General features: G+C 48.1%; 1 protein-coding gene across 3 annotated transcripts in view; it reads left to right on the forward strand.

Moving 5' to 3' along the window:
- The window catches only part of TIMM50 (translocase of inner mitochondrial membrane 50), a 41,108-nt gene that overhangs the window by 18,419 nt on the left and 8,072 nt on the right, over window positions 1–14,617 (forward strand). For all 3 annotated transcript variants that reach the window (XM_033158609.1, XM_033158610.1, XM_033158611.1), the window contains exons 4-6: window positions 5,159–5,180; window positions 12,094–12,152; window positions 14,403–14,522. In XM_033158609.1, the coding sequence (XP_033014500.1) occupies window positions 5,159–5,180; window positions 12,094–12,152; window positions 14,403–14,522 (201 nt within the window). The remainder of the gene's footprint in view (window positions 1–5,158; window positions 5,181–12,093; window positions 12,153–14,402; window positions 14,523–14,617) is intronic.

The following is a 14,617-nucleotide window of genomic DNA, read 5'->3' on the forward strand; positions in this document are numbered from 1 at the left end:
TCTTCCTAAGTTCAGATTAATAGAGAAAATAAAGCAATGATGTAGTTTTGGCATAAATGCAGAGGGGAAATCCCCGGAATTTTAAAGAAACAGTAGAAACCAATATTGTAGTAGTATCCGAGGCCCAGAACCAGAAAGCTACTTCAGAGGCAAACAGGAGTTTGAGCATAGAATCCTAGAGTTGGAAGAGACCCCAAGGGCCATCCAGTCCAACCCCCTGCCAAGCAGGAAACACCATCAAAGCATTCCTGACAGATGGCTGTCAAGCCTCCGCTTAAAGACCTCCAAAGAAGGAGACTCCACCACACTCCTGGGCAGCAAATCCCACTTCCGAACAGCTCTCACTGTCAGGAAGTTCTTCCTAATGTGTAGGTGGAATCTTCTTTCTTGTAGTTTGAATCCATTGCCCCATGTCCGCTTCTCTGGAGCAGCAGAAAACAACCTTTCTCCCTCCTCTATAGGACATCCTTTTATATATTTGAACATGGCTATCATATCCCCCCTTAACCTTCTCTTCTCCAGGCTAAACATACCCAGCTCCCTAAGCTGTTCCTCATAAGGCATCGTTTCCAGGCCTTGGACCATTTTGGTTGCCATGATAGGAGAGAGAGAGAGAGAGAGATAGATAGATAGATAGATAGATAGATAGAGTGGTACCTCGGGTTAAGTACTTAAATTTGTTCCGGAGGTCCATTCTTAACCTGAAGCGTACCTAACCTGAAGCACCACTTTAGCTAATGGAGCCTCCTGCTGCCGCTGCGCCGCCAGAGCACGATTTCTGTTCTTAAGCGAAGTCCTTAACCTGAAGCGTACTTAACCTGAAGCATACTTAACCCGAGGTACCACTGTATAATATGTATAACAGCAGACACACACGCGCGTCCCCCAGGTGTACCACAAACCGTTTCACAGGCTGTGCCCATGTGATGGTCGTGGGGCTGCTAAAAATGCCCTGTATGTAGAACTGGTTGCATTTCTTTGGATCTTAATCTGGTGTTTGCAAGTCTGAATGGATCCTTTCCAAAGAGCAAGTGGTCTTGTTTTCTACCGGGAAAGAAGAGATGAAGAGAATCGTATCCTAGTAACGCCTTCAACGGTAACAGAGGTTCAGCATGTGGATATGTGTTGCTTAAAGACATACCCACTTCCTGCTCCCTTATTCTTGCAGCAAGAGGGCATGAAGGAGTAAGCCAGCCCATAGAACTTTTTGAGGGCAGAGCTTTCTCAGTCGTGGTTCCCTCCCCATCGTCCGTCAGACACCTGGAAGGGAGCTGGGCAATGCAAAAGCAGTTTTTGAGACTCGCGTTGAATCAGGATTACTAAAACAACTCCCTGCTGTAGTTACCCTTTGAAAAAAAATCTGTTGGCACTGTGAGCTTGAGAACTGTGATTGAAATGGGGGCTCGGGGGGGGGGGGCTCTATACAGGGGGCACATGAGGGTCAGGGCGATTAGGGCAGTGTTTATAGAGACATGCTGTGTGGAGGTTGCTGAAGCCTCTTCATTGATTGCACAGCGCAGCTCCGTCCCTTCATGCAACGCCACAGCTTAAAGGTGTGAGAGCCATTTGGCTGCAGCCCCAAAGCTCAAGTTACTTTGTCAAGCACAAAATGGAATAACCCCCCAGCTCAGAAGTGGTAGCTGACCTCCTAAAAGCAGAGGTGTCAGGTGTTGGGGGATACGTCCCCCAGTCATGGCTGGTTGCGGTTAATGCAAAGAAGCACTCTGCACGTGCTCATTGTTGCTTTCAACGTGGTAAGTGTAGTCTCTTGGCAGTGGGCTGAACTCTCCCTAATAGCTATACTTTAGATGCCTCTGTTCCCCTTGTTCGGGTGTCTGTCACTGATGGGGGGGGTGCGCGTCAGGATGTGCGAAACCTGGACAAGGGACAATCTGTGGCAACCTGGAGGAAGAAAAATGGGTCAGAGCAGTTTCCTTCCCCCAACGGCATTTAACGCATCGTTTTGCATCACAGCTGGGCAAAACTGTCATTTATTTATTTCTTGCATTTATCTCCTACCACCAAAGAGCTTAAGGTGGCGTGCATGGCTCTCCCCCCCCCCCCAATTAATCCCCACATCAACCCTGTGAGGTAGGGTAGGTTGAGAGGGAGTGACTGGCCCATGGTCACCCAGTGAACTTCATGGCTGTGGGGGGGGGGGATTTGAACCCTAGTCTCCCAGGTCCTAGCCCAACCTTCTAACCACGACACGTGGCCTTAAATCTGCAGTGTGGCAACTATCCTGTTACTTGACATCACCAAATACTCACCAATTGCTGCCTGAAAAGAGTTAAGGGGTATTTCTAATGGTGATAGCAAGTACGAAGAGGAAAGAGATTGGTCGAGGAGCGTTTGATTTGTTTCTGTACCTTTCACACTAATTTCATTTGCCGCCATTGGGAAGAGGCATATAAAATGAAAGGCTTTCCATACCCTGCCTTTACACAATAGCCCAGGGAAGCTCACACCATAGATCGAAACAATTTGTAAGAGCTTTATACAACAGGAGAAGTACATAGTCCTCTTCGATGGATAGCTGACTTCCAGAGACACTTGCTCAGCGCCACCTCCAGAATCCGTGACAAAACCTCCATTGCTTCAAAATCCTGTTTCTTGCCTTCCTAGGGCAGCCTTCGCCAACTCTGGTGCCCTTTGGATTACAGCTTGCATCAGCACCCGGACGCAAGTCCAGACAGCTGGCGGACGCAAGGGTGGCAAAGGCTGCCCTAGGACATCTTTGCGTATCTGCAGCAAAGACAACTCTCTGAACCCATGTTGTGGCTTCCACCAGGTCTGCAGAGCAAACACAGCCCCCCTAAGCCATGTCAGTTCCTCTTGGTGTGCGTTGTACCAAAGCGTTGCCTTGCTAAGCTTCCTCCGTGTCTGGGTCTCAACCGTATCCTGCCTGTCCTTTTTAAAAATAGGTCCCTGCTCCTGGAAGGGTGCTGCGGGTTATGGGAAATAAATAAATGCACACACACCCCCCACCAGACACACAAACCAACAATAACCCATGTTTTCTGTGTGTGCCACTCTTCCTTCCTGTTGCCCATTTTGACCTTGCCTGTTTTCCACTGACCCGTCTGCATTGGCGGAACAGCCACCGCAAAACCACTGTCCACAGCTGCCACATCCCTGAGGTAGTTGCTGCTCTGTAAACATTGAAGGAAGGAAGGAAGGAAGCAAGTCATGCCACTGTTATGCAGCATCGTTCCAAGAGCTTTTTAACTGGTGAGATTTCGCTGGCTTGTTGGAGACACCTGAGCAATGTGTGCGTCCATTCTGCTACAGAGCTCTAGCTCATGGGTAGGCAAACTAAGGCTTGGGGGCCGGATGCGGCCCAATCGCCTTCTAAATCCGGTCCGCGGACGGTCCAGGAATCAGCGTGTTTTTACATGAGTAGAATGTGCCCTTTAATTTAAAATGCATCACTGGGTTATTTGTGGGGCATAGGAATTTGTTCTCCCCCCACAAAAAAATATGGTCCGGTCCCCCACAAGGTGTGAGGGTCAGTGGACTGGTCCCCTGCTGAAAAAGTTTGCTGACCCCTGCTCTAGCATGTAAGAATTGCCTCCCCAGATCAAGCTAACAGTGGGGAGGCAGCAAGGAGGGTGGCCTTTCTGAATGCCCAGCCTGGGCTGCCTTCACCCTTGGAGATTATCTTGATCTCTCATGGCCACATAACACCAGTCCTGAGAGATCTACATTGGCTCCCAGTACGTTTCCAAGCACAATTCAAAGTGTTGGTGCTGACCTTTAAAGCCCTAAACGGCCTCGGTCCGGTATATCTGAAGGAGAGTCTCCACCCCCATCGTTCAGCCCGGACACTGAGGTCCAGCTCCGAGGGCCTTCTGGCGGTTCCCTCGCTATGAGAAGCCAAGTTACAGGGAACCAGGCAGAGGGCCTTCTCGGTGGTGGCACCCGCCCTGTGGAACGCCCTCCCTTCAGATGTCAAAGAGATAGACAACTACCAGACATTTAGAGGACATCTGAAGGCAGCCCTGTTTAGGGAAGCTTTTAATGTGTGATATTTTAATGTATTTGATTTTTGTTGGAAGCCGCCCAGAGTGGCTGGGAAAACCCAGCCAGATGGGCGGGGTATAAATAAATTATTATTATTATTATTATTATTATTAATTAATTAACCCACATATTGATCTGTGGTGAGATAGAAGCCTTTCTCACTGCAATACCTCAACGACCACCTCTCTCCATACAAACCCACCCAGACCCTGCAATCCTCATTTGAGGCCCTTCTTCATGTGCCCCCTCCCCAAGGGGTCCAGAAGGTGGCAACACTGGAACGGGCCTTTCCTGTGGTGGCTCCCTGTTTGTCGAATGCTTTCCCCAGAGAGGCTTGCCTTGCCACTTCGTTACGTACATTTAGGCACCAGGCGAAAGCGTTCCTCTTCTCCCAGGCCTTTGGCTAATTGAACAATCTATGTCCTTTTAAACTGGGGAGGGGGGAGAGATGGTTTTGTTTGTTATTGTGCTATGTATTTTTGTAGCTTCATACTGTAAACCATCCTGTGATCCTCAGATGAAGGGAGGTGTATATAAATTAAATGAATAAATCTAGGCCAGACAAGTCTATAAAGATGCATTTCCCACTTCAGGGTTTTCTGGTGCCCATCAAATGTAAAAGGCAGCTGCCATGTTCCCAGGTGGGAATCTGGATCCTCCTGTTCCAGAACCTTGAATTGGTTGGGCTTCTCTGTCCAATTTTCTTTTATTGCTGATAAAATAGGAATGCCAGGGCTCTTGCTTCATAGGGCTGAACAAGCTGAAGTTAGTAAAACGCTTGCACGAAAATCCTTCCTCCAGCTTTTCTTGCTTTCAGGATAGGTATGTTGCTGTGGTTTTTTAAATTGTGTTTTAAGGCCGGTGCGATTGCCTCCCTGGGCTCCCTTTTCGGGGGGGGGGGGTGGAGAACAGAATATAAATGTAATAAGTAAACAATAGATGAAGCCCGAAAACTGTAAAATGGTGTGGGTACAGCCGCTGGGGAGGTTTTAAGACAGAAAAGGAGCCTTACTTATGCTTGGTCAAGAGTAAATGAACTGCGAAATAGACACACTCACAGGCTCTTGCCTTGTGGCTTGAAACGTGCTGTGGAGTCGAAAGAATTATACTACCTCCTCTTTCTTTCTCTTTGCAGATCCCCGATGAGTTCGATAACGGTGAGTAGGCAAACCATCCTTCCTGCTTTTTAAAAGTCGCCTTGATAGGTTGGAGTCACAGCCAGCTAGGCGGAGGAGAAGCCTTGCTGGTAGCACTGGAAGACGTGAGAAAGAGCTGTTGGGGAAAGCACTAGGGGCCTTTCTGCGCCCCAGAATACCTCGGTCTGCGCTTGGGCTTTTTATGTTTTAAGAATCCCATGCTCTCATCCCTACAAATACGCCAATTCCCACCTCGGATCTTGCAGTGCAGATGCCGTTTTGTTGCAGGCGTGTGATTTTTTGTTTTGTTTTGTTTTGTTTTTTTTACAAAGATTTTATTGGTTTTCCACACAATAAAAGACAATACAACAGAACAAATACAGCAACACATACAACAATCAAAACAGAATAAAAAAACAAATACAAACCTCAACTGGAACACCAATATTCCTTTTAGTACTTAAAAAATTTTCTTGTTTTAAATCTACATAGGGGGACTTCCCCCGTTTTCTCTCCTTTGCTTCCAATTCTAATTTACTTTAATAACTTCTCATCTCTAAAGTTTAAATCATCACCATCAAAATATCTAAACAGACTTCTTAATGTTTATTTTTACTTCATCATACAACCTATTACTTCTTAACTCAAATCTTACATCTTACATCTTATTTTACTTAAACTGCTGCTGAAAAACAATTCACATATCTCTTCACTAGTTCAAAATCTTAAATTCTTAACACACTGATTTCAGGGTACCATGGTAAGCCATCCTATTTATATTTTAAATATTCTCACCCTATCCCTCTTCTAACCATTTTCCTTCGCCATCTCGGGATCACCCCCAGACATTTCCCCATCTCCCTCCAACATCATTGTCCAGGATGTCCTCTTTTTCTTTAAAACAAACGGTCAAGACACAGTCCATAAACATCCTTGCAGGGAACTCCAGGGAACACAGATCATCACCTTCCAGCATCTCCATTTCAGAATTCCAATCATCTTCTAGTTGTAGTTTCAGAAATCTTTTTCCCTTCATTTCTGGGCTCTCACCCCAGAAATTGGATATAATGTTTTGAATTATCTCCAGACGTTTTTGTAATGACTAATCAGTCAAAAGTGTAACTGGAGCACCTGAAAAGCCGTAAGGTTCGTGCTTTTGACAGAGGGACCTGACAACTATTCCTCGTGGTACTTTCTCAGCACAGTGATGAGCCATCAGCGTTTGTGTGGACCAGATTTAAGTGCATTTGAGAGCGAAACAGGTCCTCTGGTGGCTTCCAAGGCCTGTTAGGCAGCTTTCCGAGCGCTAATAGAAGAGAGCTTTATGCATGCTCTGGATGGAAACTTGGAGAGCCTGATGGCTAGCTGAAGTGTCATTGAGTGTAGCCTTCCCCAGCCTGGTGGTCTCCAGGAACTTTGAACTCCCCTTAGCCCCACCTAGCATGGTCAGTGTTTTGGGCAGGATGGGAGCTGTAGTCCCAACAACATCTCCAGACCACCAAGTTGGAGAAGTCTGAAGTATCCTGTGTTGCAGCCTGACCTTAAAGCTGCACAGAACAAAAGTTAAAAGCACTGGAATGGGGGAAAGGGCCACCGTTCTTAGTTCTCATGGTTTTACGTTAATGCTGCTGTTACAGGTAGGTAGCCGTGCTGGTCTGCCATAGTCAAAACAAAATAAAAAAATAAAATAAAACAATTCCTTCCAGTAGCACCTTAGAGACCAACTAAGTTTGTTCTTGGTATGAGCTTTCGTGTGCATGCACACTTCTTCAGATATCTTCAGGTAGAGTGCAGATCTTCAGATATCTTCATGATCTTCAGATATCTTCAGGTATCTGAAGAAGTGTGCATGCACACGAAAGCTCATACCAAGAACAAACTTACCATATATACTCGAGTATAAGCCGACCCGAATATAAGCCGAGGCACCTAATTTTCCTACAAAAACCTGGGAAAGCTTATTGACTCAAGTATAAGCCAGTTCACCTTTGCTGCTGTGGAGGAGGAGGAGGAGGAGGAGGAGGAACAAGCTGCTCCTTCCTCTTCCTCCTTTGCCGCTGTGGAGCTCACCCCGTCGCGGGGATTCGAACCGCCATTCTTCTGATCGGCAAGCCCTAGGGCTCTGTGGTTTAACCCACAGCGCAATGTTCCCTTGTGTTATACAGAGAAGGCAGGGATCCTGTCCTGTTTAAGCAGGAGCCAGGGAAAGTGAGCACCTGTGGGGTTTTTAATACTTCCTTAACTGATAGGCTTTCTGTCTTCTGGGGTCTAAAGTTTGCATTTATGTGAGCAGTTCAGGAATGGAACAAGCTGACTGGGGAGAGTAAAGAACCGCCGTTCTTGTACACTTCTTAAGGAATGGTTGACTGGGGTGAGCGGGCGACGGCGGCACGAGCGGAGAGAAAGAGCTTCTTTCTCGCCACCCCCACCGCCCGCCTCACTCAAGTATAAGCCGAGGGCAGCTTTTTCAGCACAAAAAATGTGCTGAAAATCTAGGCTTATACTCAAGTATATAAGTAGTTGGTCTCTAAGGTGCCACTGGAAGAATTTATTTATTTGTTTGTTTGTTTGTTTGATGCTGCTGTTTGACCCAGGTGCAACTTGGGACATGATAGCATTTTGTACCATGGGTGCATCAATAGATGTTCCCGGCTCAGGAACCTTCGCAGCTCAAGGCACATCTGATAAAAGCCTGAGCCTGTTTTTAGCGGCTAGCCAAGCGCCTTCGACACTTCAGTATTTAAGCAGCTGAGAAGTCGGGTGGGAAGGCTGGGAGAGATGAAATGCCCCAGAAGTTAAGCTATAAATATGTTAATTCCTTGATGCGTTAAACCGGAGAGTAAGGGAACAGCAACAGGCATGACCTGCTCACCCACCCACCTCTTTACAGGGAAAATTAAAAAAATAAAATAAAACCCCACGTTACACTTACAGGAATAACCAGAATTGCTTTACATTTGTAAGTGGATGAATGAAAGGTTTGGGGAGGAGGCTTTTTTTTTTTCTGCGGCTGCCTTGTGAGCAGATGTACTGGTGCCTAAACAGCACGCCTGCCCCTCGTGGAGAACAGAAGGTCAGGCGGAACTTGTGCCGGGTGGGGGGGGGAGAGTCCACAATGCTTCTGCTGCGCCCCACAGACACCCAACCCCCCACCACCACCACCCCCCGTGCCCGTTCTTGGGGGCTGCTGGAGGCAAAGAGCAGTCACTGAGGTTACGGCGCGAAATGAATGAATTGACGGAGAGCCTTTGGGACAGGGGAGAGGGGGTTGCGAGTGTGCGCCTGTCCCCCGGGGGGGGGGGCAAGGCAAAGCCATAGGCATTCCAGATGTCCTCTTTAGCTATTCCGCTTTTGAAGAGAGAGGGGCAGGTGGAGAGGCAGATTTCAAAACAGAATCCTGTGGGGAGCGAGAGCTTTGGGTCAGACTCCAATGCAGCTTCCTCCAACCTGGCGCCCATCAGGTGTTTTGAACACCAGAATGACGGGCGGCCCAGAGGGATGGGGGGGGGGTTGCCGTCACAAATACCTGGAGAGAATCGGGTTGGCGGAGGCCTCTCCTTTTCCGTACCATTGGCGTGAGATTTTGCTTTGCAGCTGCCAGTTTGGCTGGGACGACACCCTGTGTGAGCCTCTGGCACACGGGGGGCCCCCAGACGTGATTCTCTCCTCAGAACGCTACTTAGGAGTGCTTAGTTTTGACCGTTAACTTTGGGTGTCTCCAACGGTCCCGCTCCGCTGAGCAGCCCCTCCCTGGTGCATCGTCAGCGGCATTTGGCCCTTGCCAAAAATGCAGACTTTTGAGCTTGATTTGGTGAGGACACCGTTGGGCTATTTCTAGCTCCCTCGTCCTGAAATACTTGCACACGAGTGGGGCTATTTATTTATTTATTTATTTCATAAAGGCTTTCGTAGTCCGGGAGTTTCAAAAGCGAATGGAGGCTCTTGGGGGGGGGGGAGTCTGTACAATAGAAGGCCAGATGGAACTTAGCGCAGGGCTTTCAGAAAGCAGATTGCCCAGTTAGGGGAACTTTTCCCGATAAAATATGTAGGAAGCCAGTAGGGAGGGGAGTCCGGCTTTGGGGAGGGTGTTTTTTTTTTTGGCCTGGGATAGGAAGCTTCTTTCACCAGCTCCTTTCAGCCGGCCTGGCATATGCTCCCAGCAGATTAAAAGGCATTCTGCAGTCACGGCCCCCATTGTTGCCCACAATAGATTTATTATTTCTCTTTCCCCCCCACCCCGTTTACACTTCCCACCACTTTCCCTGCCGTCCAGATTTCCAGCTAACTCCCCAACCTCATCCACTCATTGGCAGAAAGCTGTACAGGTTCCTGTTGGCACGTTTTGTGTAAGCCGCTCTGTCCCGGCCTCCTTGCACCGGGAGCCCCGGAATCGCTCTCTGCAACCCTCCTTCGCTCTCCTTGTATCTTTTACACGCACTTAACCGTAACTGTCGGCTTACTTCACCCTAAGGAATCTTTTCCCAAGCTGAAGTCACTTAGCTTTTAAAATAGCTCGCCATTCATTGGGAGGTGTCTAACACAGTGTTCCCCAAACTCGGGGTTTTTTTTGGACTACAACTCCCATCATCCCTAGCTAGCAAGATCAGTGATCGGGGATGATAGGAATTGTAGTCCAAAAAAAAACAACAGCTGAAGACACCCAAGTTTGGGAAACGCTGTGCTAGCATTTTACAACATAGAATGGAAACAGCAGCCAGTAAAACGGGCAGGTGAAATCAGTAGCCCAGGTTCAATAAAAAGCAGCAGAAGCAGCACAAGAGACAAAGCCAAGCATCTTTAAAATCAAGGACGTTTGGGGGAAAAAAGAATGTCTTCAACTTCCTTTGAAAAGACAGCAGGGAGGAGCTGGATCTCGGGAGATAAATTTCGGGCTGCCATAGCGAAAGCCACGCTCCTTATATAGCAGGACTGGGGAGCCCTTGCCCCCCCCAGGTGTCACTGAACTACAACTCCCATCAGCCCTGTCAAACAGGGATGATGGGAGTTGTAGTTTTTAATGTTTGATGTTTTACTGTGTTTGATGTTTTAATTTGTTGGAAACCGCCCAGAGTGGCTGGGGCAACCCAGTCAGATGGGCAGAATATACTACTACTACTACTACTACTTCTTCTTCATAATAATAATAATAATAATAATAATAATAATAATATTTTATTTCCCCACATCTGTTGTTGGGGCTAATGCACATCAGATGGAGGCCAAAGCAAAGCCACTTCAGAATCTCTCAAGTGCAGGTGGATGAGTGGGAGGAGAGCATTCCCTGAGACAGAGAAACCCAGTCTATTAGATAATCTAATATATGGTGCAAAACGATGTAAATTATGCTGCCAACCCCCCTCCCCCCCTTCTAATTATCTAGCATATTTACATATACAGAGCTGGAAGACTGATCCTGTCCTTGGTTGCAGCAAACCAGATATCAAAAGCTTTAGGGCAGGTAACAGTTTATGTAAATAAATACCAATTATTTGAGCTTTGTTCTTGACCAGCGAATGCCTGCTGGAATTTTTAAGCTGGTTTCTAGAAAACAAAACTAATGGCCTTAATTTTTTTTATATAGCTTAACATCATAGGTCGCTAGAAATGTGCAGGCATTGAAGCAAGTGTCGGAAGCGGTGTGGCTTTCCATGCAGCTTCCAAACAGAAGCAAAGCTGCTTGCTTTGAAACCAGTTATCGTGGCCAGTTGCATCTTTCTGTGGTGCACGGAGCCGCCTCAAGCCGAGCCTGGTTTCTTCTTTCAGGCTCTGTCGAACGAGAGAAGAGGTTGATCTAAAAGTTAGAACAGATTCTGGTGCATCCAAGTTGGATGAGCATTAATACCGGTTTAACTTGGTTCCTTCCTGTTGCAGCCAACTGTCTAAAAACGAGGCGTCTTGGTCTGGCGGTGGCCGGCGGCAGCCTCTCAGCCAAATTCCACCATATAAGCCCCCAGCAGACACCTGAATCCCTTTGGCCTGTGTGTTGGTGCAGCCTGTCACCCACCCCAGCTGCTCAGCTTGAATTACCATGACAATGGCTCCCAAATTACGCCCCATTCAATGCGCCTGCCTTTGATTGATTAACTTACAGTTTCTGTTTGAATAACCCTGGCGCTAAGATGCTGAAGCTGTAATCTCTGAGGGATAGTTAACAGGGCTGGTGTGGGACTGTGGTCTCGGCTCACACGCTCTTTCTTCTCCAGCCTGACCTCTGCTTAAGTGAGCTGGTTAATTGAGGAATCCATTAGTATTCTTTTGGAAAGGGCTGCAGGACTCCGCATATGTTCAAACTGCATCAGATGGCTTGGGGGGGGGGGCTTGGGGGAGGTGTTACAGAACAGGGAGCCCCGGCTAAGCTGCCAGCCACAGAGCTGTGCTTGGTTAATACCCATTCACAGATAGATTTAACTTTTGGCAGCCTTACGCTTACTAGCTGCAGCAGCAACAGAATCATAGATTTGCAGACTTGGACAGGACCCAAAGTGTCATCCAGCCCAGTTCCCTGCAAAGGCAGGAATCACAGCTAAATATTACCTCTCTTGGTTCTGGGAACACTTTTCAGTCTGGGGGGGAGTTTTTTTCTTCCCAGTGATAAATGAAACAACACAAACTGGCTTGAAACAGATATAACTGGAGGTGCTTATCCAGCCCCCCCCCCAGATCCCCAGGAAGTGTAGTTTTTTATTTCTGAGGGAGCTGAGACTGTTTCGCTAGGTCCCCCTAGATTCTCTTCCTGAAGCCTTGACAGTTAAAGCAGAAAGGCACATCTGCGTGAGTAAAGTCTACCGGCGCAGAGACACGCACCGTCCCTCCTTGACGAAAAATCCCCTCCAAGTATTTGGAGGAAGAAACAAAGTTCAGACACGTGCAGAGCATGAACTCAGGTGCCTTGACGTTTTTGCATGGTGACCCTGTTCTCTAAATTGGCTTTCAGATCCGGTAGTGATCCAGCAGCTCCGAAGATCATACAAATACTTTAAAGATTACAGGCAGGTGAGTGAGCCTTCTGTGGTCCTCTTCCAGGATCTGTTCCTGATTCTCCCCAAACGTAAAAATAAAAAATAAAAAATTGGCTTCCCCTAAGTGTTGGCAGGAGCTGTATCCTAACTAGGTTTTTAAAAAGGTAAGTCGCTCTGCAGGCCCTTCTGCGTCCCAAGCGTTCAGGCCCTCGGATCTTTTAAGTTTAAAGCAAGTTCCTGGTTGTGGAGAAGCACAATGAGACCTTAACACTCCTTTGCCAGCATTAAGCGCCGTGACCAGAAGAAAAGCTGGTTTTGTTTTCTCCCGTTGAAACACCTGTTTGCAAATGGATGCTGCTACTCTGAATTCTTAGCAGCGGTTTTGTGGATTTCAGCCCAAGGGCACCCAGAGGCCTTTGTGCGCGTGTGCCAGTGGCTCCGAACTCTTTTCTTCTGTCGGCTTTATGCTCTGCATTTAAGCCCGTGTCATGGCTTATTATGGGTTTGTATATTGAAAACAGTTGTTGCTCTCCCCCCCCCCCGCCACACACACACACACACACACACACACACGGCTCAGAACTTATAAGTGACTTTTGAAGATGGACTCCAGGCATCTTACCGATGAGCAAGTTTTATTTAAACCAAATCTTAGGCACAGGAATGCAGCAATCGCAGCTAAAGAACCCCTGACAGATGGCCGCCCAGCCTCTGCTTAGAAAACAGAGCCCAGGTTACAGCGGAGTCCGTTCCACTGTCAAACGGCTCTTCCCTGCAGAAAGTTCTTCCTGACGTTTAGTTGGAATCTCCTTTCTTGCGATTTGAATCCATTGGCTCAGTTTCTACCCTCTTGAGCAGTGATTCCCCCCCCCCCAAAAAAAAAGAAAGCTGTCTGAAGATGACTGTCATATCACCTCTCAGTCTTCTCTTCCCAAACTACCCTTGTGAGACTGAAGTGTGTGCAGGTGGATGGACTGGTTAAAAAAAGAAAGAAAAGGAAACAAGCCACCAATCAACAAGCCTGGCGGGCCTTGAGTATGGCTTCTGCTCCTGTGTTAACGTTTTGCTATCAGCACCTCTGTGCCTCTTGCTGCTGTGCGCTGAGAATCCCATCTGCCGCCAGGGTGATAAAATCACTGGCCTGAACTCTGCCATTGCCAGCGTGCAAGCTGCTTTGAGCCCGACAGCTTTGCTTTGCTTGGGCGCTCATGTTCCTTTTAAGGACCATCACCAGGCACAGCTGGGGGAGGGGAGGGGGGGAGTCCGCTCTGCAAAGACTTTATCCTTGTAGCAGCTGCAGGAACGCACCTTGGCTTTTCGGCCTGTCTGGATACTGTGAAGGCTGGCTTTAAAACGAGCTGCAAAGTTTGAAGGTCTTTGCAAAAAAAAAAAAAAAGCTTGCACTGTGTACTGTCGTGTTGTGTTTCTCCGCTTAATTGAATGAAATAATAAAATGTACAGTCCTGGCTTGACTTGTCCCCTCCTATCAGGCAGAACAACTGTTTGGACACATTGAAGCAGTCTGGATCCTCTCCTCTCCTCTGTATGCAGCTCCAGCTGTGTATGCAGCTCTAGCTGTTGTTGTTGTTGTTGTTGTTGTTGTTGTTGTTGTTGTTGATTATTTCCTTCCTTTTTACCAGACCAGAACTGAAGGTGTCTTACATCGGATAATGAAAGATTATAGTTAGAAAGTAATTAAACTCCATTAGCTTTGGCTGGTAGCCCTACTGTGCCCCTATGTCAGGGGTCCTCAAACTTCTTCAGCAGGGGGCTGGTCCACTGTCCCTCAGACCTTGTGGGGGGCCAGACTATATTTTTTGCAGGGGGGGGGGATGAACGAGGGACGATGAGTGGTGCACGAAAGGGCTCCGGGGAGGGGCTGCTTTAAATGGCAGCCGCTCGAGGAGGGTGCTCAGCCCTCCTGTGTCTTCTGAGCGGCAGGGGCTGGCGGCGGAGGGACGATGAGCAGTGCGCAAAAGGGCACCGGATAGGGGCTGGCACCAAAAAGCCCAGGCCCCTTCCTCCTCTAGGCAGGGCAGGGAGAAGCCAGGAGGAGGGAGGGAGGAGGCGCCGCCACTGCTGCTGTGTGAGGGAGAGGGAAAGAATGTGCACGCTGGCGATCCTCGCGGTGATTCCCAGACCATCCGCGGGCCGGATTTAGAAGGCAGTTGGGCCTGATCCACCCCGCGGGCCTTAGTTTGCCTACCCATGCCCTATGTGGACAGAGACAGCCTAACTTATGTTTCTTACGCTCTGGTAACCTCTAAATTTGTGTCTCTTGCAGATGATCATAGAGCCAACCAGTCCTAAGCTGCTCCCAGACCCCCTGAAGGAACCTTATTACCAGCCCCCTTACACTCTAGTCATCGAACTCACAGATGTTCTCCTTCATCCGGAGTGGTCGGTGCGTATCCATCCTGGTGCAGCATTTAGGGAGCTGTAGCAAACGTACTCATTCCCCCCTTCCTCACCTGAGTATTACTTGGTCAGATTAAGTGA

Source organism: Lacerta agilis, chromosome 8 (assembly GCF_009819535.1).
Source record: "Lacerta agilis isolate rLacAgi1 chromosome 8, rLacAgi1.pri, whole genome shotgun sequence".
NCBI classification, from domain to species: Eukaryota; Metazoa; Chordata; class Lepidosauria; order Squamata; family Lacertidae; genus Lacerta; species Lacerta agilis.